The 22429-nt window shown below is 38.3% G+C and overlaps 1 protein-coding gene across 15 annotated transcripts in view; it reads left to right on the top strand.

Moving 5' to 3' along the window:
• LMO7 (LIM domain 7) overlaps positions 1-22173 on the top strand; it is a 188537-nt gene extending 166364 nt beyond the window's left edge. For 7 of the 15 annotated variants that reach the window (XM_037010278.2, XM_037010271.2, XM_037010276.2 and 4 more), the window contains 15 exons: positions 461-622; positions 1388-1575; positions 2530-2590; positions 4296-4352; positions 6187-6212; positions 6468-6572; positions 7189-7281; positions 7689-8026; positions 8889-8954; positions 11052-11104; positions 13487-13700; positions 16636-16917; positions 18750-18858; positions 19993-20095; positions 21422-22173. In XM_037010278.2, coding sequence (XP_036866173.2) covers positions 461-622; positions 1388-1575; positions 2530-2590; positions 4296-4352; positions 6187-6212; positions 6468-6572; positions 7189-7281; positions 7689-8026; positions 8889-8954; positions 11052-11104; positions 13487-13700; positions 16636-16917; positions 18750-18858; positions 19993-20095; positions 21422-21444 — 1880 coding nt within the window. In that variant the 3' untranslated portion in view covers positions 21445-22173. Of the gene's footprint in view, positions 1-460; positions 623-1387; positions 1576-2529; positions 2591-4295; positions 4353-4503; positions 4546-6186; positions 6213-6467; positions 6573-7188; positions 7282-7688; positions 8027-8888; positions 8955-11051; positions 11105-13486; positions 13701-16635; positions 16918-18749; positions 18859-19992; positions 20096-21421 lie in introns of all 15 variants that reach the window. The other 8 variants (XM_037010275.2, XM_017642716.3, XM_037010281.2 and 5 more) reach the window with 5 other exon arrangements.
• Positions 22174-22429: the final 256 nt, after the last annotated feature.

Here is a 22429-nt window from a genome sequence, read left to right as displayed (position 1 = left end):
TAGCTACATAACATTGCATGCTAACTCTGGTTATTTCTTTGAAATTTCAAGACTGCTTTAATAACAGTAAGTAATAATTTTAAGCTGTCTCAAGTAGCCCTGCTTTCTTCTCCATTCCAGAGTGCATTTGGATTTGGAAGCTCAATTAAAGTACACTGTATTTTACACTTTTAATTTAAAAATGATTTAAATTTTTCTGTTTTTAGGAGGGTAATATATTTTATTGAATATATGAGCTTATTTCTCCTTTAAATGTTAAGGATAAAAAATCCCTCTGGTGCTTTATATGTTGTAGATACTCAAATACTTTTTGACTTTAAAAAATTTTGTCGCCCTTCTCCAGCTGAAAAATATGAGAAATGGTTATTTGAGATTCAAAGTCATTTTTTCCTTACATAAGCAATGGCTAGTAGAACATATGTTTTCTTATGGGTTGTTTAATTTATTTTGCTTTATTTAGGTAGCCCAGCAGAATTTTCTCAGCTTCAGGTAGATGATGAAATTATTGCTGTTAACAACACCAGGTTTTCATATAAGGACACAAAAGAGTGGGAGGAAACCATGGCTAATGCTCAAGAGACTGGAAACCTAGTAATGGACATCAGGCGCTATGGAAAGTCTGGTGAGCGGGTTTTACCACTGTGTCTGGCTTTCTAAATTGGGAACTGGTCTTTGGCAAGCCGTTATAACATCTTGCTTCAATAACATTTTTTTTCCTTCTCATTTAATTTTTTGGCTCAAAGATATTTTGTGGTTATGTTGAAATGGATCATGAATGATATGCTTCCTTGAATTTTCTGTCTGAAAACTTTTCACTAGCAAATTTACTGAATTCTACCATATTTGAATTATATGCTGGACTGACCTTGAATGCAGATATGAGGTAAAGGCTACTGCAACTATATCTGCACTTAGGAGTTATATATGTAATGTTGAGTAGTAAGAATTACACTATGGTTTAGTTTTCTCCACAGCACCGTAACTGCAACTGGTATAAGAGAGAACATGGCAGGTCACGTTCCTGTTCATTCTCAAAGAACTTTCAGTATACATTGCATTACTGTATTTCTTAATTGTTGTGTTTAGGTGGAGAAGGGCATTAAGCATCCCCAGACCTACCCACTTATGATATCACAGTATACATACCCAGTCCCAGTTTACAGAAAAACTCAGCAAATTTGCTAGTCTTTTTATTCTTAACATAATCTAACCCTTGTGTTTTTGGAAGGTGGTCTGTTGGTAAAAGTCCTTAACTTTCACTTCTTGCACATGCTACTTGATTTGTTTGTCTTCTATTATATGCATTTTATATATGTGCATTCAGCAACTGTTTTTTTCACTTCACCATTTACGTGTGCTCATTTCTTGATCTTCATGTACCAATCAGACTGGGGCAAAGACCAGCCTTCCCTGCCATTTACACGGCATAAAACCCTCAATCTCACCAGTATGGCTACCAAAATTATAGGTTCACCTGAAACAAAGTGGATTGACACAACTTCTGGAATTTACAACTCAGACAAATCTTCAAATCTGTCAATAACAACTGATTTCTCAGAAAGCCTTCAGCATTCTGTAAGTATTTTGAAAAGTGGGTGTATTTGTGCAGAGCAAAGCAACTGTAGGGAAAGGGAGATAATTTATTTTGTTTGGACAATTTCGATGCCACTTTAAAAACAAATAATGGGACCAGGTAGCATAGTAATGAAAGTAAGATGTATTTTTGAAAATCACAAGACATTACTCATGAATAATTAGAGAAATAGTGACTTATATAAAGGTAAAATCAAAAAGTCCTGTAGTCTTGTTTCGCAGGTGTTTCTTAACAATCTTTCACCATTATACCCATCACTCAGATCTTTGTGAATGTTAAGTAGTAATTAAGTAAATTATACACTATAACTTTTCTATACTTTCTTTAGTCATTACTGGTAAAATAAGTATAGTAACTTGTGCAGTTTAAAACCTCGTGAAGCATTACCAGTTCTTGTGTAGGTGAATTTGATGGGTAGACTTACATATGTAGTTAAGAAATACTGTTACATTAATTGATTAAAAAGTGATTATAATGTAGGTATTTTTCTAAGTGTCAAAGCACTAATTAAATATACATTTTCAAGTAAATGTCCCTAGGCATAACTGTTATCCTAAGATACTCCTTTTTATCTGATAAGGAGATCCTACTACATTGTGTAAGAAAAGTTTAAATGTTAAAGAAGCCTCCGTGACTATGTTGCTTACTCATAAGCCAGATGGACCAATGATTGTTTGATCCATCATGTTTCTTGGAAAAGTACTGACTGAACTTAAAACAATCCATGCTTGTAGCTGGTCATTAATCCTTCCATAAATACTAAAGAATAATGAAAAAAATTGAGTTTCTGTTTATGTGAAAAGCTGTAAGGAATACATTAATATCCTGAAAAACTCATTTTGTTAAAATATATTTTTACTAATGGGAAATGCATTATTTAAACCCAAAGTATGTTTGAGGAGAATGTTGTTAACCGGCATTTTTGTCCTTTCTAGAATACTGAATCTAAGGAAATTAATGGCATTCGTGATGAAAGCAGTACTTTCGAATCAAAAGGTAAACATCGTCGTTATAGCTTATGTTCACAATATAGGAAACGTCGCAGCATTCAAGTCCTGCTGTTATAAAAATGAGAGTCTGTGAATGAGAAAAACTGATCCACTGCAAGTTGAAACGCAAAGGTTAGCACACAGATCCAGTTGCACCCAGGTGGAAGGGCGTCAGTTCCAGTGTTCGCGTAGTTCAGGAACTGCAAACAAAACTGGCAGCATTTCTAGGAGCTTTGAGTGCCTGTATGTCTAAGCCATCTAAGAAAGACTGGCTTTTCCGAAGCCATCAGCCTTCTGGCTGTGGTATGCTGGCAAAGACAATCTTAGTTAAATATGAAACGATGAATGACATTTCCTTTTCACCTTCATTGTTGTGAAAGAGACAAGCTGGGAGGCAGCTAGTACTTAGGGAATGCCAGTGGCTATAACAGTTGTTAGCAAAAGTGCCCATTTGTAATGGAAAAGCAGGCGTAGTATCTGGAAGTTTTGTATTATGGAGTTATCACTCTTTTTCTCCTCCTGTCTGTCCATAAATAATTGAGTTACCACATGCTGTGCACTGTTCATTAGGCATAGAAGTAAAGTAAACAAGAAAGATCTGGTCTATGTAGAGAAAAAGACTCAAAGAAGGTGAACTTCTTTTACCATGAAGCTGGACTGTCAGGAAAGGGACTGGTGTTCACGGCGGTTTGGTGACCCTGAATCTCCATTTTTCCATTCATAATACATTATGTCAAAGCAAGTTTGTAAATTTACCTTTCTTTATTGATTCTCTTTGAATTAGTTTCTGGTATTTAGAACTAACTATATTTTAATGGTTTGATATTGCATTCTTTATGAAAGGAGTTTTTTAAGCAAACATGATGTATTTTTCTCCATTGTGTTAAATCCAAGACATCCAGGTCCTGTTCTGCCAGTGACTCAGGCAGAACAAACTAGTAAGACACCCAACTTGTCATTAGCGACCATGACATTATATGCAGGCCCTGTTGTTAGAGACTTTTGTTTAGATAAGTGAGCAGTACCAACTAATATCGAGTAATAATTGCATCTACATTTCATGAATACACTGAACTATAATAATCATTTGTTACAGTCTTGTGACAAATTTGTAGAACTCAGAATGTTTTCCTTTTCATTTTTATCTGACTGAACTCTACTTGTTCTGCTTAAAATTAGTGAATATAAGATGTTGAAACTGGGCAAAATAGTCTAGTTAGAAGAATGTTTTAACGTTGTCATTTGTTTTTATCTTCTCTGGGTATTATTTACTTGTCCTCTTCTCCATTATTTTTCAGTTCCCTTTTTACTTATCAGTATTATGAAAATTCCTATTTATAATTCTTCTTGTACTTCTAGATTTGGAATTGATTAAGCAAAAAATGTTAGTTTCTCTTTCCCCAAAACTGTGTGATCGAGCATGGAAGATGGTATTTTGGCTTCTGTGAAACTATGATACTATCTGCTAAAATTTATTAATGAATTTTTCCCTTTACTAATGTGAATGTAGTATAGATGACTAAAAATGTGTCTTGTGCATTGAAATAACCATATCTTCTATGGCTATCAGTTTTATGTAAATAATAATAATAATAAAAAAAATGAAACTACAGGTTGGACAGGTATATCAAATATCATTAGTTTTCCAGTGGTGAGAGATTAAAATGAATGACATGGCGTTGATTTTTTTTTTTTTTGTATTTTTCAACTAGCATCTGAACCTATTTCTTTGAAAAACTTAAAAAGGCGCTCACAATTTTTTGAACAAGGTAAACAACCAAGCTAACAATTCATGTACTTTCATGGAATTGTTCCCTCTTTCCACTCTTTCCTGACAGTCTGTGGTGCTGGGCGCGGGGCCTCTTCCATTTGGCTGTCGTTATGACCGAGCAACGTAACCCATTTCCATTCTTTTCCTAGGGTCATCGGGCTTTTCTTACAGTTCATGGGTCTACCTCTGTGGTAATGGGTCTTTGCGTGTCCTTGTATACCTCTTAAGTTTGTTTTTGTTTTGTTTAATTAAAAAAAACTGAGATGCTGTTAAACACACACTCCTTTCCACTGGGTGACAGTAAGAAATTAGGAATTTCATGTAAGCCTTCCTGCTTCCTGCACATTGCGTAACATTAGATTACACCAACATAGAATTGGCCAACTTTTAAAAACTTAAATGTTTGGTTATGGAAAATGCTCTTAACAAAGAGCAGAGTTGTTTTGAGGGATGGTAGCATTGGAGGGTTCATAGGACTGCTCTGTTGACTTTGAAGGGAATGAAAAGTTGATTTTGGTGGCATCTTCGAACCATGTGCGTTCTGAGATTCTCTGTGTTGGTGTAGTTGGGCGGTGCTGCCTTACGATGTGCTGTGCATGTTACCATTTCCTCCCCTTTCACGTTTGTCTAATGCTCTGTCTTGGAAATGCAGTTCGGGCTGTGTTTTGCTATCAAGACCTTAGAAGTAATATCCAACATTTGAGATGCAATGGCACAGTCAGAGGGGAGTGTGTCACTGCTGTCTAAAATGTTATCGTTTCTTACTTTTAAGATTATCAAAAACATTCACAAACTTGCCTCGTAGGATATTTACTGAATTTGTGGATCTTCTTAATCTCGTACTAGTCTTCCTTTGGTGAATTAAGGTCTCTTTTTGACCATAAATAGAAAGAGCTTACCAGTTGTGCATGTGCAAGGTCTACATGTGTCAGTATCCTTAGTGTTTTTGGTATTTTTTTGTTAAACTCCTGTTTTTCTATGGTAATTTAATTGAAACAGTGTGGTACTTCTAACCCAAATTGCCTAAAGTCAATTGCTTTTCTTTCTCTATTCTAATTCTCACTCACTTTTCTTCAACAGGGTTTTTTAGGGAAGAATATTTTCCTAAGTCTCAAAGCAGTTTTCTTTTAAAGAAAAAAAAAGTGCAAGTGAATAATTTGACAGCTGAGGTTTCAGGAAAATATAAAAATACTATAGGGTAGATTTTATGAAGTTTTCTTATAATCTTTGTACTACATAAAGAAACACACACTTAATGTAGGTCCCCTAAGAATAAAAAGAATAACACTATACCCATAAGTTTGCTCATGAAGTCATGAAGTTTGAATCTTTCTATCCAAATAATAGGAAAGGGAAATATTTGCTGTAGTGCCTTAGTTAAGAAAAAGAGACCCTTTGATCAAGGAAACCTGAAAAATGCGACTTTTAGCCATCATATTGTAATTGAATAGTGACAAGTAAAAAATTGGATTTGGTAGCTGTAACATTAAAATTTTTTTTTCTGTTGACCAAATGACGATATACTACCCAGTCTATTTAAAAAAGAACTCTGGAACCTCTTCAGAATATACCAATGCTCCTGCTTTAGTACCAAGCATTAGGCTGTACCTTCGGTGTCCATAGTTTTTTTTTTTTTAACTTTGAATTTGGGAGATAATTAACAGATGGAACTAAAGAGAAAAAAGGATTGCTGTTGTTTGAGAAAGCATTGAGGTCACTGAGTATACTGTATAGAAACAGCTAGCAATACAGCCTCATGAAAGGAAGTACCTCATAGAAATGAAAGGACTTACGTATTTTTTTTCCTTCCTTGCTCACACGCTGCAATACAGGAAGCTCCGATTCTGTGGTTCCTGATGTAAGTAGTAGTCTTTTATTTTGGGGATATATAAGGGCCTTGGTGGGACTGACTTAGCATACTGTAGCATCACTTATTTTAAGTGGCGTAAGAATTTATCAGTCTTTCCAAATTGATAAGACTTATTGAGGTATAAAGCCAAATCTCCTTTGGTACGGCTCAGGTGCGGGACCATTTATATACGCGGAGGGCTTCAACAGATGACGTCATGAAGTAATCCGTTGTTGTTTGTTTGTACCCCTTTTAACCGGTTAGCTGCCAGCTCCGACTCTCAGCGCCCCCAGTCGCTGGGCGTGGGATGCGGAGGAGGAGCGGAAGCGGCAGGAGAGGTGGCAGAAGGAGCAGGACCGCCTGCTGCAGGTAGGGCGCCATGACGTCCTCGGCTGGAGCTCGGCGGCCGAATCTGCTTTTCCCTGCTTGGTGTCAGCCAGTATGGAGAAGCAAATTATTAAAAACGTAAAAAGCTAATAACCTCATAATTAACAAATCTTTTGAGAAGTAGCATATTTTGTGTTAAACAATTACATTTCCATTTTGAAGCTTTTCAGTCTTTTAAAGATAGCTATTAACCTCTGTGTGTATTTTTAGAGCATGCGGCACTAGTTTTGTGGATTTTCTCAGGGCAAAAGAGGGATTTGGTTTCATAGAACTTAAACCCCCTGTAAGCTGTGTGCTCAGTTCACCGCAGTGAAATTCAGTCTCTTCAGTCTTCCAGTTAGCTAGGGGCTTGAATAAATTACAACCATGGTAAAGGGTGGGTATGGGTTCCATTCGGAGTATCTGCTCTTCCCCAAGTCTTCATTTTAATTCAGCGTAAACTATTTTCTACTCTAGGGATGCAAATCTGATTGGTTAGAGTAACCAATCTTTACAGATTGAAGTGAAAGGTAGAGCTAGCAAAAATGCTAATTAAAAAATTCCATTTAATAGTGTTGACCTGTTAATTAACTAATTAATGTGCTACCTCTTCTTATAGGAAAAATATCAGCGTGAACAGGAGAAACTAAGGGAAGAGTGGCAAAGGGCTAAGCAGGAAGCTGAGCGAGAGAATTCCAAGTACTTGAATGAGGTAGTGTTGGAACATGCCATGTTCTTCCACCTCAATCTTGTTGGTGAAATTAGCTGAAAATGGAAGATACATTTCTCTTGGCTTCTACCATACATTTACCTATGTAGCTCTTTGAAAAATACAGTGAACTCTGATTTGTCAGCATTTTGCTTTGGTGTTTCAACCTTTCTCCTAGTTTCTCTACTATATTATTAAATCTATTAATGGACCCGAAGTGCATCTTCTTCTAAGTTACATCTCCATCACTGTGTGTGGCGTTGTCAGTGATTAAACCTTTAACGTTGTTTCAAGTGGGATTCTGGGGCCAGCTATAGTAAGTGCCATCTCAAAGTGATTATAGGTATATTGTTATGAAATGATAGGAATACACAGATTTTGATGGGTTTCTTTTCTCCCTGGTCGCCTAGGAACTGATGGTCCTAAATTCAAACAGCATTTCTCTGCCCACACGAGAGCCTGCTGTTGCCTCCTGGGAAGCCACCTGGGGAGAAGGGTCCAAGTCTGCAGACAGGGAAGGGACCCGAGCAGGAGAAGAGGAGAGGAGAAAGCAGCCAGAGGAAGGAGTGAATGTGGACCAGAGAACCAAGCTGCAAGAACACCTCGTCCTTGAGAAAGAGAGGAAGCTCAAGGAGCAGCAGTGTCAGGAAGAGCAGGCGCAGAAGCAGCGTCAGGCGGAGGCCCCGGAGCAGAAGCTCCACGCAGAGAGGGAGAAGGAAACTTCAGTCAGAATCTACCAGTACAGAAGGTGTGCCCTCATGGCTGGAGGGCACCACGACTCTGCCTTTGTCTTGGCTTAGGTGTATCCATTCCCCACTTCTGAGGCACCCAATTGGCCCACCTGCTCCTTACCTCCCATTCTCAACGCAAGTGAACACAAGCAGCCAGAGTGAGGCCTTTACATTGTAAATCTGATCCTGTCACCTTGCTTCCCAGCTCCCAAGTGTCTGAATGGCTTCCTGTCACATTGGAATACCATCCAAAGTCCTCACCATGACCTGGGAGGCTTATGTGAGCTGGTTCCTGGCTCTTCAGTCTGTTAGCTTCCTGCCACTCTTTCCCTCACCCACTCTGTTCCTGCCACACTAGCCTCCTCGAAAAATGCCCGCCATATTCTGTCCCTGGACTTCTGCATTTTCTAGTCCCTGTGCCTGGAGAAGTCTTCCCCCAGAGGAGTGTTGTCTTACTCATTTTCTTTAAATCTCTATTCAAGTGTCACATTCTTAGACTTTGAAATATATGCCTCCCCTCCTCTCCGTATGCCCTTACCAGGTTGCATCCTATGTCTTCATTTGACTCTCTGTGGCCTGCCTGTCCCACTGAAATTTATGAATTACATTTAACACTTGTTTGATTTGTTCTCTTCTGTGGCCTAGCCCTTGAACTACTGGAACATAGCAAACAGTATATATTTGTGCAATAAATGAAAGGCAAATGTCCATTGGTAGTAGTAGGTGTGTTTTCTTTAGTGATAGATTGAAATACTTCTGTATGTTCAGTTTTCAACCCAGAGACCATCAGATAACATTATTTTGATATCCATTTCTTAAACTCAAGGGAGGCATTAAAGTCTAATATTGTGACCATAAACTCTCTTTTCCATCTTTTAGACCTATTGATTCCTATGATACACCGAAGAGAGAGGAAGAATCTCCAGGTTTGCTTCCTAGTGACAGGTGTGTAGAACATTTAATTGCCATTTGGCTGGAGGAATTTGCTTCAGATGAGTATTTTGAGTTTGCCTACGTATTTTTTAGAATTACTTTAGCTCTTGGTCTTTTGTGGGATACAAAGGGATTTTGCTGGGTGATGTTTGTATCAGTGAGCTTTTGCTGTGTAACCCACTGCCCCTTAACTATGACTCTGTGGGTCAGCATTTGGGGCTGAACTCAGTTGGCAGTTCTATTAGTGGATTGGGCACACTATTACTACTATCAGTTTCCCAGGCTCCTCTGCTTGGGGGGGTTGGCTGGCTGTCTGCTGGGGCAATGGGAAGAACTTGGCCATGTGTCTTTTAACACCAAGCAAGACAGTGCAGTCTTATACATGGTGGCTGGGCAGAGAAAGAGTTAAAGAGAGGAAGGATGCAAGTCACTTTGTGGTCTAAGCGCTGAACTGGCACACCATTCCTTTCACTACGTTTCTTGCCTGAAGTCAAGTCAAAAGGCCAGCCCAACTTCACAGAGAGGAGAAAAACTATACCTTTAGTGGAAGGATCCACAATGCAAGGGGAAGGGATAGACAGAGGAAGAATTGTATTCATTTTTTTTACAGTCTACTTTAACCTTTATTTTAAAGAGGTTATAAGCCATGACATAAGTTTATTGAAAATGAAGTCATATATGGACATTTGAAATGAGAGCTGTGGCCTTTCTCTTAGTTTAATTAGAACTACCAGTCAGTTTCAGGGACTAAAGACAGGATTAGTACTAAAAAGTTATATACATCTTAAAATTTCCTAAAACATCAATGTTTTGTTTTGAAGTTATTTTTGAAATTCTTTACAATTTTGAAATCTAGACTAATAACTTCTAAACAGTCTGTCTATAAATATCCAGTGTGTGACCATCAGTTTGTGTTTTCAGAGCTGAAATCTCTAAGGAAACTTCCTCAAGAAATAAGGGAAGACTCATCTCTGTAGGTAGTCAGGATGATGGAATAGGGATCAAGGTAGGTAGGGAATAGAAGGAACATATAGATAGTAGCAGGCTGACATGAAGCTAAAAAAAATTCTAGTGACTGGTAACCTTGTTTATAATGAATGTTTCTGGGTAACTGTACATTATTAAAATGTGTATGTCTCTTTTTTAAAGCTATGGATTTATCTATATATTTGAATGAGCTGTATTTATGTAGCTCATTACCTAGAGAAAATAGATTACCAAGAAAGGAAATTTAAGGAATGTAGGAAAATATGAAATACTTCTAGGCAGTTGTGGTACAGCATGCCCTAGAGGCATCAAGGAGTATGGCTACATCTTGTAATAAAAGTATTTTTTTTATGTTAATACAAATGAAACCATTGATGAGTGTTGCTAACAGTTGTGATACATTATTATGTGTTATGATTAAATGTTGTATACATATATACATTGTATGCATATGCATATGTAATACATATGTACATACATATGGTGTATTATATAATATATGTTATTATTCATCATTACTATTATTTGAAGTTATTGTGCCTAGTAGTGTAAGAATGAGATCAGCATGTGTTGATATAGAGACCTAAATTTTACCATTGCAAAGTCAGGCGTTTTCAGAAGTTGCCTATGCCAGTATGCTCCAGCCTCTCTCTGGAATGCCAGGATAGCATTTGGTAAGTGGTTGCTTTGGAGTAGTACCCTCATGCCCAAAAGGTTGATTTATTGACCCTCAGGCAACAGAAGGTAGTGGAGCAAGCAATCTGATCTGATGTTAGGTGCTCAAATGATGATGCTTTGTACAACCTGGTAAGACTGAGATCTGGAAGAGAAAGTACACAAATTGGTCAAAATTCATAGGCTTAATCATCATATAATTGGAGAAGATTTTCATATATTTGTATCTGTTTCTGTCATCAGCTCTTCTCTCTTTCAGAGGTTGCACTGTTTTCTGTTAGTTTGTGCAACATGAAAAAATTCCTTGGTATGAAAATAAATATAGCTCTCAGTAGACATAGGAAATAAATCAACTGCATTAAAAGGTAATCTTTTTGGTGTTCTTCAGAAATAGGAAACGGATGTTCTTAGTGAGACATATGTAATATATTGTGTTCTGTGTTTTAGGAATAAATCCAGGTCCACCACTGAACTGGAAGATTTCCCCACAAATAAAAATGGTAAATGAGAATTGTTTTTTCAGACTCCTTTAGAGCAGTTGTTCACTTACGCTATCACATGCAATGATCAGTATTTTTAAGCTCAACATATTTCAGGTTCATTAAGATCACATAATTAAAATACCAAGTATTTTTAGCATTTGCATATAAAAACAAAACTGTCTTGTGCTTATTTTGGCTGTGCTTTATAATGGAGGGAGGACTGGGAGATTAAAACAGTTTTAAATAGCTAATGAAATAGGTGGCGATTTTGCAAAATGATGGTTCAACAATTTCATGTAGATTCTATCTTGTAGCCAAAGAAATGGGACAGGAAAGTCTTCTACAGCACACCAGGAGACTTTAAAATGGTATATATATAAAATTGATGTTGTATATTTAAATGACAAGATATCAAAAAATCCAAATGATAATGATTTCACTAGGTATAAACATTTTGAAACCTGATATTGTTGTCATAATATATTTCTAGGAATACATGTAACTGAAGTTATACAACTAAGAAAAAAAAGAAAAACTAAGCAAAAGCCATCGTTTAAGCAGAGTTTGTATACCAGGCTTTGTTTGCAAAAGCAGAGTCCTGGTCAGTGATGTGAGTGAAGGTCCAGGTGAGGATGGAGGTGGACTTGGTGACACTCCCATCTGAATGTCAGCTAATCACCAGCTCCAACCTCTCACTGCCATGTGGGAGAATACAAGCCCATGACTGCCAGCTTTTCTGTTCTAAAAGAGAAGAAAAAAACCCCCTGAATTTTCATATTATCTTTTAAGGTATTAAAAAAAAAAAAACTCTGTGAGTCAAGCAACACATCTACAGGTCCAGTGGTCTGGTGGCAGATAGTTGCTAACCTCTGGCTAAAGCTTGTAGAATTTATAGTTTCTGTTAGGTTCTGTGACCACCCTTCTCCTAACACATAGGACCTTTTGTGTTCTGATCCCAGTTTAACTTGCCAGCCTGTTTCACTATTTTTCCATTAGGAACCAACCCTTAACTATAACCAAATTGTTCTCTGTTTCCCAACTTACCATGTCCTTTCTGATCTGGTTCTTCTGGTTTTACCTGTTTGGGTTTCTGGTTTCTTCTTCCCTGAATTTGCCCTTAGCCACCATTAAATGAAAGTTTAAGTACTTTAGTCCACCATAAAACATTTTTAACATGCAGTGATTATATTCTCTCCTAACTTAAACACATGAGCTGTTAGAATGGCAAGGGTGAGTCTTTGAAATAGTCTTGTTGATATATGTGGCTTGTGTTATTAACCTGGTTATTTTTCTTTATGTATGTTTTCTCTCCTTTACTAACCATAAGCTCCTGAATAGCAATAAGTGGAGGTTACCAAATGTTTTATTGAAAAACTTGGTTATGCCAAGTTTATTTGGTTATTCAGTTTACTTGGTTATTTTAACTTTGAAAATAGAAAACATTTTACTTAAAGTCTGGCCAAATTGATAAGATGTGTGTATGCACAAGTATAAACATAAATGTATATAAGAAAACTCTGGCCATGTTCATTGCTCACTGGAAGATAAACTAAGGCAGGGACACACCAGGAATTTGGAAAGAATTACAATAGCAGTGAATCCGGAGAGTAAAAGAAAATAAGTCCCTAGATGAAATTTCCTAATCCAAATTAAAGTGGAAAGGATACTTGAAAGTTATGAATGTTTTACTCAAATCAGAAATCAATCAGCAAATCCTAAGAGACAAAGCCTTCAGGATAAAACCCAGGTTAATTTTCATTCATAAATTCAACATCCAAATTTTTAGCTCTGTCAATTTTGTAGAGGAGAAACAAGTCTGAGAATATTCTTTGGTTACCATTTGTATTCCTTGGATTTTCCAACTTCACAAAAGCCGCTTCAGTGGTTGTGCTCTCATGGCTATAATTGGGCCATGATTTATTCTGTGACTTACACCATGAACACTCAAGTCTTTATGGGAGATGCACGCACTTACATCTTAGCTGTCTCCCCAGGGGGAGTGCAAGGTTTTTGAGAGATGAGAACTCCCAGTTCCCTTGCAAAGTTGTCACAGTAAACATTTGATGCGTCTGTGCTTGACTGAACTGATTTAGGAAGGAAGGGAAAAGTGGGAGAAAAGCAATTTCTAGATGAGCATTTTGTACCTTAGTGTTGCTGAAGTCTATGCTGGTTGTTTCCTTTTTAGGAAGCCTCCTTAGATTTCTTGAGTGCACTCTGTGGCATGCCCCTGGGTATGGAATTGGAATTTCCAGAAATAGGAGACTGTCACTTTATATTCCCAAGCAGCATTCTTATTGAGAATTGATAGTGTTAACATGTGCCCAATGCCACTTTTTTTTTGTGACACTATCCCTTTTTTTATGTGCTAATCCTGCAGCTTTTGATGTGTTTTTAATTTAGGAAGCAATAAAAATTTAGACCGAATTGGGAGCACTAGCTCATTACAGAGGAGCATCAAGAAGGAACAAGGCCCATCAGAAGCAGAGCTGGAGAGACAACAAATCCTCCAAGAAATGAGGAAGAGAACATCCCTTCACAATGACAACAGCTGGATCCGACAGCGTAGTTCCAGTGTAAATAAAGAGCCTATTTGTCTGCCTGGGATTATGAGAAGGTGGGAGACATTTTAGGAATCATTTCCTCTTCTGTACTGTGAGGCATGTATTTAATTCCTAGGCATGCTGTCTACTTTGGACAGAAGAGATGTCATCATTTCTTTTTTCTAAGATTTAGTGGGAGAAAAGGATATAAAGCAAAATGTCATTGGGCATGTGCTATCAAGCACTTGTTAGGTGCCAGACACAGGCCAATTGCTTTGTCTACCTCACCTCAATCTGGGAAAATGTTTTTTTGAGCTCCAGCAGGGAATACACTTCAACAAAACTACATGTATAATAGGTTGCAAATCTTTGTGGCACTGTGAAGTATGAATCAGGCACTTAAATAATCTCCTTGGCTGCTCAATTTTATAAACAGGCTTTTAAAAAAAATGATGTTGTGGTTGGATTGGAGTCATGATAATAGTGTTTACAAAGTATGAAAATCTAATATTTGTAACTTTAAGAAAAATATTTAGATATAAATTAATGGAGATGAGAAGATGAACATTTTAAAAGATACATCTTTGGTAAACAAATACTGAAGTCACTTCTATTCAGGATTTCCACAGATGAAAAACAGGACAATTATTTATGGCACATTAGACAAAGGCCAATTATCTCAATGACAAGTAACTTTTGTAAATCGCTAAGTACACACTGATGACTTTATAGGAACAGACAAGTGATATGAACAGATAATTCATAGAAAGAGAAACAAAGTCAATGAACATATAGAAGATCAGTACCGCTTCTAAAACAACAATAATATATCTCCATATGGGATTTGTAGAGAGTTAAATGATTGATGATTAAATCTATAAATGATAGTTGTATAAGGAAACAAGAATTCTGGTTCCCAACTGGATGGATAGTTTTTCACTGTTTATTAAGCAAAAATTTTTAGGTTTGTATCCTGAGAGCAATTTATTATTGGTTCTTTATCTTGATGTATTTGGATAAGTATGCAGAGATATGTCAAAAGATATACACCTGAATATTGGCACTACCAAAAAATATATATATAATCAGAATGTCTATTAATAAGAGTGTACTAAGTACTCCTTCAACAGTGGCACACTGATAGGGTAGAATACCATACAACTACTAAGGAATGAACCATCACTGTGCAACATGCCACCTCAGAACATAGTGGGTTAAAATAACAAATCATTCTCTCTCACACTTCTGAGGGCTGACTGGGCAGTGCCTTGCATGGTATTAGCTGGGGCACTTAGGCAGCTGTCGTCATTTAGAGCTGGGGTTGGCAAATTTTTTTGTGTGAAGGATCAGATAGTAAATAATTTAGGCTTTGTAGGGCACATACGTCTTCATCACATATTCCTTGTGTTGTTTATGACTGGTCAGAAAATATACCCTTAGCTCATGAGATGTACACATCTTGGTAGCAGGCTATAGTTTGCTGACCCCTGATGTTGATGCCTCACTGAGAGTTCACCTGGAGCTGTTGGTTGGGAGCCTCTGTTTTCCATATAGGCCTCCACATAGCTGCTTGGGCTGCCGCATGACATGGCATCTGGATTCCAAGAGGAAACTTAGTAGGAGGGATAAGCCCTAATGTGCAAGTATCATTTGTATCATGTTTGCTGATGTTCCATTGGTCAGCATGTCACATGGCCAAGCCCAAAATCATTGGGAGGGGACCACACAAGAGCATGGATACCCAGAGGATGATTCACTGGGGGCCACCTAAGGACCATCTGTCCCATGAACTTACATGCAGATAGTCCTAAGATATTATGTAGTATATAGAATAAAGCAAGTTACAAAGAATATGTATTATAGAATAATCCCATTTGTTTAAGATTGTTAAACATGAATAAATTATATATATAGGTAGAAATGGCTATATTTACATATGTAAATTTGTATGTATATGTAAATATGTGCTTGCATAGGTGAGAAAGTCTAGGATACACAGAGTGGTTACCCCTGGGGAATAAGGTAGGTAAATTGTGGATGAGAGAGTTTGGGGGCAGGGGACCTTATTCCTCTCTAATATCCTTCTATACTTCTTGGGTCTTTCTCATCATGATGACATGGTACTTTTATAATAAAAGAGAAATGGTTTTCAAACTTGAGATAAGAGAGAAAGTTTTCAAAGTAATAACAAAATTGACCAGGTAGGAAAAAGCTCTCATAATTTGGAGTCAGTCTTCATAGATCAGAATTAATGTTGAGTATATAATTTCATTTAAGAAAGATTTTCCAAAATTGTGTTTAAATAAATCTGTGAGCAAAATCCTACCATAAATGAATATTCAACTTAAGAGAAGTAGATAGATGAATGCTTCTCTAAAGTGGACTTTAAATAGGTGCTTAAATTTGGAGTTTTAGGTAGTGAGTGAATGAGGACTGCACAGTAGAATGGCCTGGATCATCTTGGTTTGAAAGCCAGTTTCACTACTGTGACTGGCTTTTTACTACAGCAAGTTAACTTCTGTGAGATCTTTAAAAATATGTGTAGTGCTGTGAGGATTAAATAAATTTAACATCTTTGTGACAGTGTTTAGTCTAATATCTGACATAGGTAATGACTAAAAATATATCCTTTGGTTGGGTTTTAAAAAATTAAGATATGTCTAAACAGTTAAAGAGTTAAAGGATGAAGGCATATTCTCTTCTGATATTTATTAACATTAACATATTAATATTTCAGTATTTGTCTAGTATTTTCCTTTCTACTTTGTTATCTATTCCTTTACCTAAGCACCAAGTAAATAAAAATAAAAATAAATGTAGGCTAATTGAATATGAAATATCATAATGCCTCTGATGAGAAGCTTTAGCTGTTAAAGGCAATTTTATATGTAACTGGACTTTTTAGATTAATACCTGCTTATAAAAGACATAAAATAGGTATTTTAATGACTACAATGATAGAATTTTAGTTGAATGTTTTATATAATTCTGATCCCTTTTCTGTTTCAGAGGTGAATCTCTAGATAACCTGGATTCCCCAAGATCCAATTCATGGAGACAGTCTCCTTGGCTCAATCAGTCTACAGGAGTCTACACTTCCTCCTCTGTTCAAGACTTCAGTCGCCCTCCACCCCAGCTGGTGTCCACATCAAACCGTGCCTACGTGCGCAATCCATCCTCCAGCGTGCCCCCTCCTTCAGCCAGCTCTGCGAAGGCCACCAGCTCACCTTCTCCCACGCCCCGCAGCCACTCTCCCTCAGCGGCGCAGTCAGGCTCCCAGCTACGCAACAGGTGAGGGCGGCCCTTAGGCATGCGTGTTTTTTGTTTTTTTTTCATTACAATTTCCCCAAAATCTTATCCAGATTTTCCAGTGGAAAAACAAGGCTTTTGGAAGGTATCAAGCTTAATGTTCATTTACCAAATCAGTTAAGAAGGCTTTCTTAATAGCTTCGTGTGGTAGCCTGAGAGCATTTATGGGGTCTTGTGGAGCCATTTAAGCATTTATTTCATTGCCACTGTCCTGTTTGCCTGGGCTCTTGGTCAGTCTTAGATGCTGATGTACTCGAAGAGTTCTCAGTGTGAAATCATAAAAGTAGACAGTAGCTCGTGATTGTGTTTGAAACTTGTGAGTAAGAGCAATATTGTAGTGTTGGACTGTCTTAATGAGACTTATACAAATACATTTGTAGAAACTGAGTGTAAAAGAAAATATATAACCAAGCTCCACTGTCTTTTAATGTGCTAGATAAAAAAGATGTTTAATTCGATAGTGCTTTTTAGGTTTTTCATTTGCAACACCACTACTTGCATCTTATCTGGTCTGCCGACATTTTGCTGAGGCTACATTGACTGAATTCTAGGTCATATGCTACAGGAACTGGTTAAGTTCCAATAATACTAGGTCTTGACTCACCTTGTCTTTTGATATGGAGTAAAACTCAGATATCAGCATGTGTTGGGTTTTTAGGTTGGCAGAGCTTCCCTACAGGTCACTGATGCTTCATGAAGCCACATACAGCAATTTCCTGCTGTCACCCAACAGGAGTTTAAGGGTATATGCTACTTTTCATTGCAGATGAAATATTGTTAAGTAGGAACACAGTGATGAATATTGGGTTGTTTTTTTTTTGCTTTTAAATAAGGGATTTTGTTACAAAGTCATTTTATATCCATCAGAAATAATGTTGCTTGTACTAGGTCTATACAGTGTTTATCAGGGACCTTGAATTAAGAGAAGAAGGGATAAGAATTTACCCTAAGTATGGGAGAGAGATGAAGGCTGTCAAGTCGGAGGGAGGCAGAGGAGAGAGTACCCATTTACTAACCAAGAGCCTCTCCCTAGGAGAGCAGATAGGCAGGCTGCAGGCTTTTACACCCAGAAAACCTCTAACCTTTCTTATCTAGAAGACAGCACTCTAACATCAGACACTCAACAGCTATGTGTTTTCCTGTGTCACTAGACTGTGCTAGTACTGTAGGATGCAGAAGTAAGCAGCAGCCCTTACCTTTGCACCTGGGAGAGAAGATAATAATTGTATCCAAAGCAAAGTAGATACCTGTCTACCTGCTAGCTGCTGGGCAGATTTCATTTCATTCTCCGCAGAGGCAGCCCTGGAAGCCAGAGGCCCTGTCAGGGAGGCAATGATTCTTCTGTTTGGACGATTGGGTGAATGGTAAAGAGGGTGGGATAATAAAGTGGAGAGGGTTGGTTGAGTAGGCTTGCAGTACCTCTCGAGGAAGCTGGGCTCTCTTTTAGTGCTCTAATGGGTGGAGTGACATGATTAGAGTTGTGCTTTGGCAGGTTAGCTGGCAAGAAGATGTCCGTCAGGTTAGCGTACCGGGAGACTGTTGCTGAGAACAGATGTGATCTGAGGGGGCAGTGCCATGAAGCGCGGGATGGACTAATTACACTGAAATTGTTCATTTGCATAAATAAATTTTCATTGCATAAAATAGGGGTCAATCTAGTGAAGGCATACTTTGGTTGGGCTGGGGAAATCTTTCCTCCCACAGATGGAGAGAGACTTTCTTAAATGATCAGTCACGTTAATACCGGAGTGTGATTTTACAGAACCTGGAGCTGCAAAAATGAAAGCCTCTGTCCATTCTTGTTCTGCACGTAGGTCAGTCAGTGGGAAGCGTGTGTGCTCCTACTGTAATAACATTCTGGGCAAAGGAGCCGCCATGATCATCGAGTCCCTGGGGCTTTGTTATCATTTGCATTGTTTTAAGGTGAGACTGAGACGAGCAACCTGCAGGCCCGCAAAGCTTTGCTTGGAAGAGCGCATGGCTTCTTGTAGCGCTGGCGTGGATGTGCCGCTAACAGACTCGCGCGGTGCTTCTCCCTCTGAGCTGCACTTTGAATCGCGTATTCCCTGCTACTGCCTGGTTCTTAAACCTTGAGCCTAGTCTCAAAAATTAAATACAGAAACACTCTGCACTTTCTATCTCCCATCTGTAAGTAATTTATAAGATTCTGTAAGTAAAATTCATAGCACATAAAGGCTTTCTCAAACGTGCTGTCGTAGGCATACTTGAAATATATTGTACCAGCATTATTAACAGCATGGGGAAGTGCTGTTATTACTGTGTCTGAAGGCCTGGCTTGGAATAGGGAGAGTATATAAGGAAAAGTTTTCTAAGTATTTTTACCATTGCAAAGCCTGCTTACAAGTAATGGGTTTTTTGCACAAAAGAAAAGAAGTGAGCCTGGAATGACTTTGTTTTTCAGTATCTGTCTTTAGAGACACATCTGAATGATTCTTGAACTCTCACTGGGCTAGAAAGAGACTTCGGTTCTTGATCCTGGAGTCCCGCAGACCACGGCCTGTTGAAGCTTGCATATGGCCGGCTTGGGGTGTTCCTGGGCCGAGCAGAATGCCCTGAAAGAATTAGTGTTTGAGCACGTGGAATGGAAATGTCCGTCCTTGAAGTGAAAGCGCCCTGTGTGAACACTTGCCAAGCTCCTGCAGAGGGGACACCGGGTGTGGCCCACCCCCAAGGGGAGGCCAGAAACCTAGGCTCGGCCCACTTGGCCAACCTTTCCTGGGGTGCCTTATCTATCCTCTGTGAGGTTAGGTACTCCCCTGTGAGGAAAGGAGACTAAATTCCTTTAGGCCAGTCAGCAAATCATTTTTACTCTTTCAGTATATTTAGAATGATCATCTTGGCTCTTAAAATTGGCCTTATGAATACTTTCATGTCTCATCTGGCGGGCTTGATTTAATTATCTTTTAGCCTTTTTTTTTATTTTGCTGAAATCTGTCTAACAGCTTCGCAGCTGCATTCTGCTCAGCTGTTTGTTCTGTTCTGGGTGCGCCCCGAGTGCTGTGGATGACTGACTGGGGGTGTCTCTCTGTCCCCCAGTGCGTGGCCTGTGACTGTGCCCTCGGAGGCTCTTCCTCAGGAGCTGAAGTCAGAATCAGAGACAACCAACTGTACTGCAACGACTGCTATCTCAGATTCAAATGTAAGAGAGCAAATCAGGGAGAAAATCTCCTGTCTTCTACGGAGACCCCGAGTTCCCATGCATTTCCCTGAACCTGCAACCACTTCCCCTCCCGGATCCCTGCCTCAGAATCCCAGGTTTTAGGAGTCTTAGTAAGGCCCCTTCCTGGAGGGGACGGCCAGTCCCCAGGAGTGCAGCCACACATGGGTGGGTTGTGGGGCTGAGGAATCGGAGAGGGACGCGTGCGCAGAGTCAGGACAGCGCCCTGTGCTGTCTGCTCAATGTCTGGAGAAACTTCTAATGACTTGAGGATGTGAGCAAACCGAACAGACAGCTAAAATGAGTTGACTCTCTGTGTAGCCTGCAATCTGTTCCTTGGCTGAGGAATCGTCCCTCATCATAAGCTGATTTCTGTCACTTACATTGGGCTTTCATTATGGGATTTAGAATATGACCAACTTTAAAAACTTGTTTAAAAAGGCAATAAAGAATAGTTGGTTTATGCTTTGTTACTAGATAATCATCAATATATACAATATTTTTTGAAGGAGCACTAATTCTAATGTGTTTCAGTGTCATTTTTGGAGAAAATGAGTTTTTCAGAAACTTCACATGCTATGTTGTGTCTAAGCATGGTTGTGTGTGTGTGTTAATACGTGTTATAAAACAGGATAGGTAATTCAATTGCATATTGTTGGTAGAGACTTAAAGACAACCCTTACACCTGTTTGTATTTTGAACCTTGATGCTGGTAACATGTGTTTCTTCCTTATTGTGAAAGGTGTCAGCAAAACCATTTGCTTTTGAGCTCTGAGGTATTTACATGGCCCTTTCTGTGGAGAGTGCTTTGGAAATGGTTTAAGCCCAGTCAACTCTCTTTTTCCTGTCTGTGGGTTCTGAGCCTTCATGCCCAGCAGTCCAAGCCTTTTTCTGGGTGCTACTGCTGAGGTTGGGGAGTGTCAAGGCTGGGCATGTGATGGGGGGAGTGTGTGTATGTGTGTGTGCTTTTCTCTTTAATCAAGTTCCAAAGCCAAATATAATTGATTTTTGGAGTCATCATGGAAAAATTGCCCATGCCTTTTCTCTCCTCCAATACAAATAATAGAGAGTTGAGTGTAACTCATTTCTATATAAGCAGTTACTTTTTACTCCATTTTTTGCAAATAAAGAATTCTAAAACCCAAAGGCTGTGATTTGCCTGGCTTTATCTTAAGTGAGTGACAAGGTTGCGCTTTCTACCTCATGGCGCCATTCTCTGAGTGATTACTGCTACATGTCCTGGGTGGCGATGTATTCAAGTGTTTCTGAATCTAAGTCCATTTCTTTCTTCTCTCCCTGCCTGATCAGCTGGACGGCCAACCGCCATATGATGTTGGCCTCCATTCGAAGGCACTGTTGCAGATAGAAGAGGAGGCGTTCATGCTGATGTAGAGCTATAAATATATGTTGTATGTTGTTTTTGGTCTCTTTTATAAAAAGAAGAAAAGAATAACACTTTGTGGGGCCTCTTTAGATTACATTGAAGCATTATAGTCCTGTTAGAACCTGTATTTTGTTGTTGTTTATTTATAAGGAGGTAATTATATGTGGGGGGAATGTGCAGTATTTACTTTCTGAGTTCAGTGTTTTACAAGCACAAGGGAAAAATAAGAACTTGCAAGTATTTTTGAGGCTGATAATCTAGTTTGACTTTCTAGTGGTGTTTTGAAGAGGGTTATTTTATTGTTTTTTTAAAAGTTCTGAAACATTGGACAAAGTTAATATAAATATGCAATTGCATTTGTTCTGTTTATTGTAATGTAAATTAATGCAAAACCATAAGGAAACTCACTAAAATGCATCCCCAAATTTGCTTTCTGTATTGTTTGTTTCATCTATATAATAGGATGATTCTTAAAAGTTATATAACATTTATTTGCTTGGTGAGGGGAATTCAGTTTTCTTCACCAGAATTGTGGCTAAGCAATTTCCAATAGAAAGCTTCTGCTTTTCATTAATGGAAAATCATCCCAGTTTGTATACCCGAAGTTTTCTCCAAAAACTAGTGAGCCTTTCTGTTCAACGGCATTCGTAAATAAACTTGCTGATGCATTTAAGAAGTGGTTCTTTTTTTTTTCTTTTCACTGTTGGTGTGTGTCTGCCTTATAAATTCTTAAATCATATTTCCATATGTGGCTTTTCTTGATATTATGTTGTATTTAGCATTGTTCCTGAGATATAAATTGACATATAATAAATTATACATATTTAAACTGTACAGTATGACAAATTTGGTATGTGTATACCTGTGAAACTATCACCGCAATGTTGATACTGTTTTAATGAGGAACTTTGTTTTTATTTTTTGATGAGTAA

This window comes from Manis javanica, chromosome 9 (assembly GCF_040802235.1).
Source record: "Manis javanica isolate MJ-LG chromosome 9, MJ_LKY, whole genome shotgun sequence".
Classification (NCBI taxonomy): domain Eukaryota; kingdom Metazoa; phylum Chordata; class Mammalia; order Pholidota; family Manidae; genus Manis; species Manis javanica.
The sequence above is the reverse complement of the archived record's forward strand: the minus strand, read 5'-3'. Positions and strand labels throughout refer to the sequence as shown.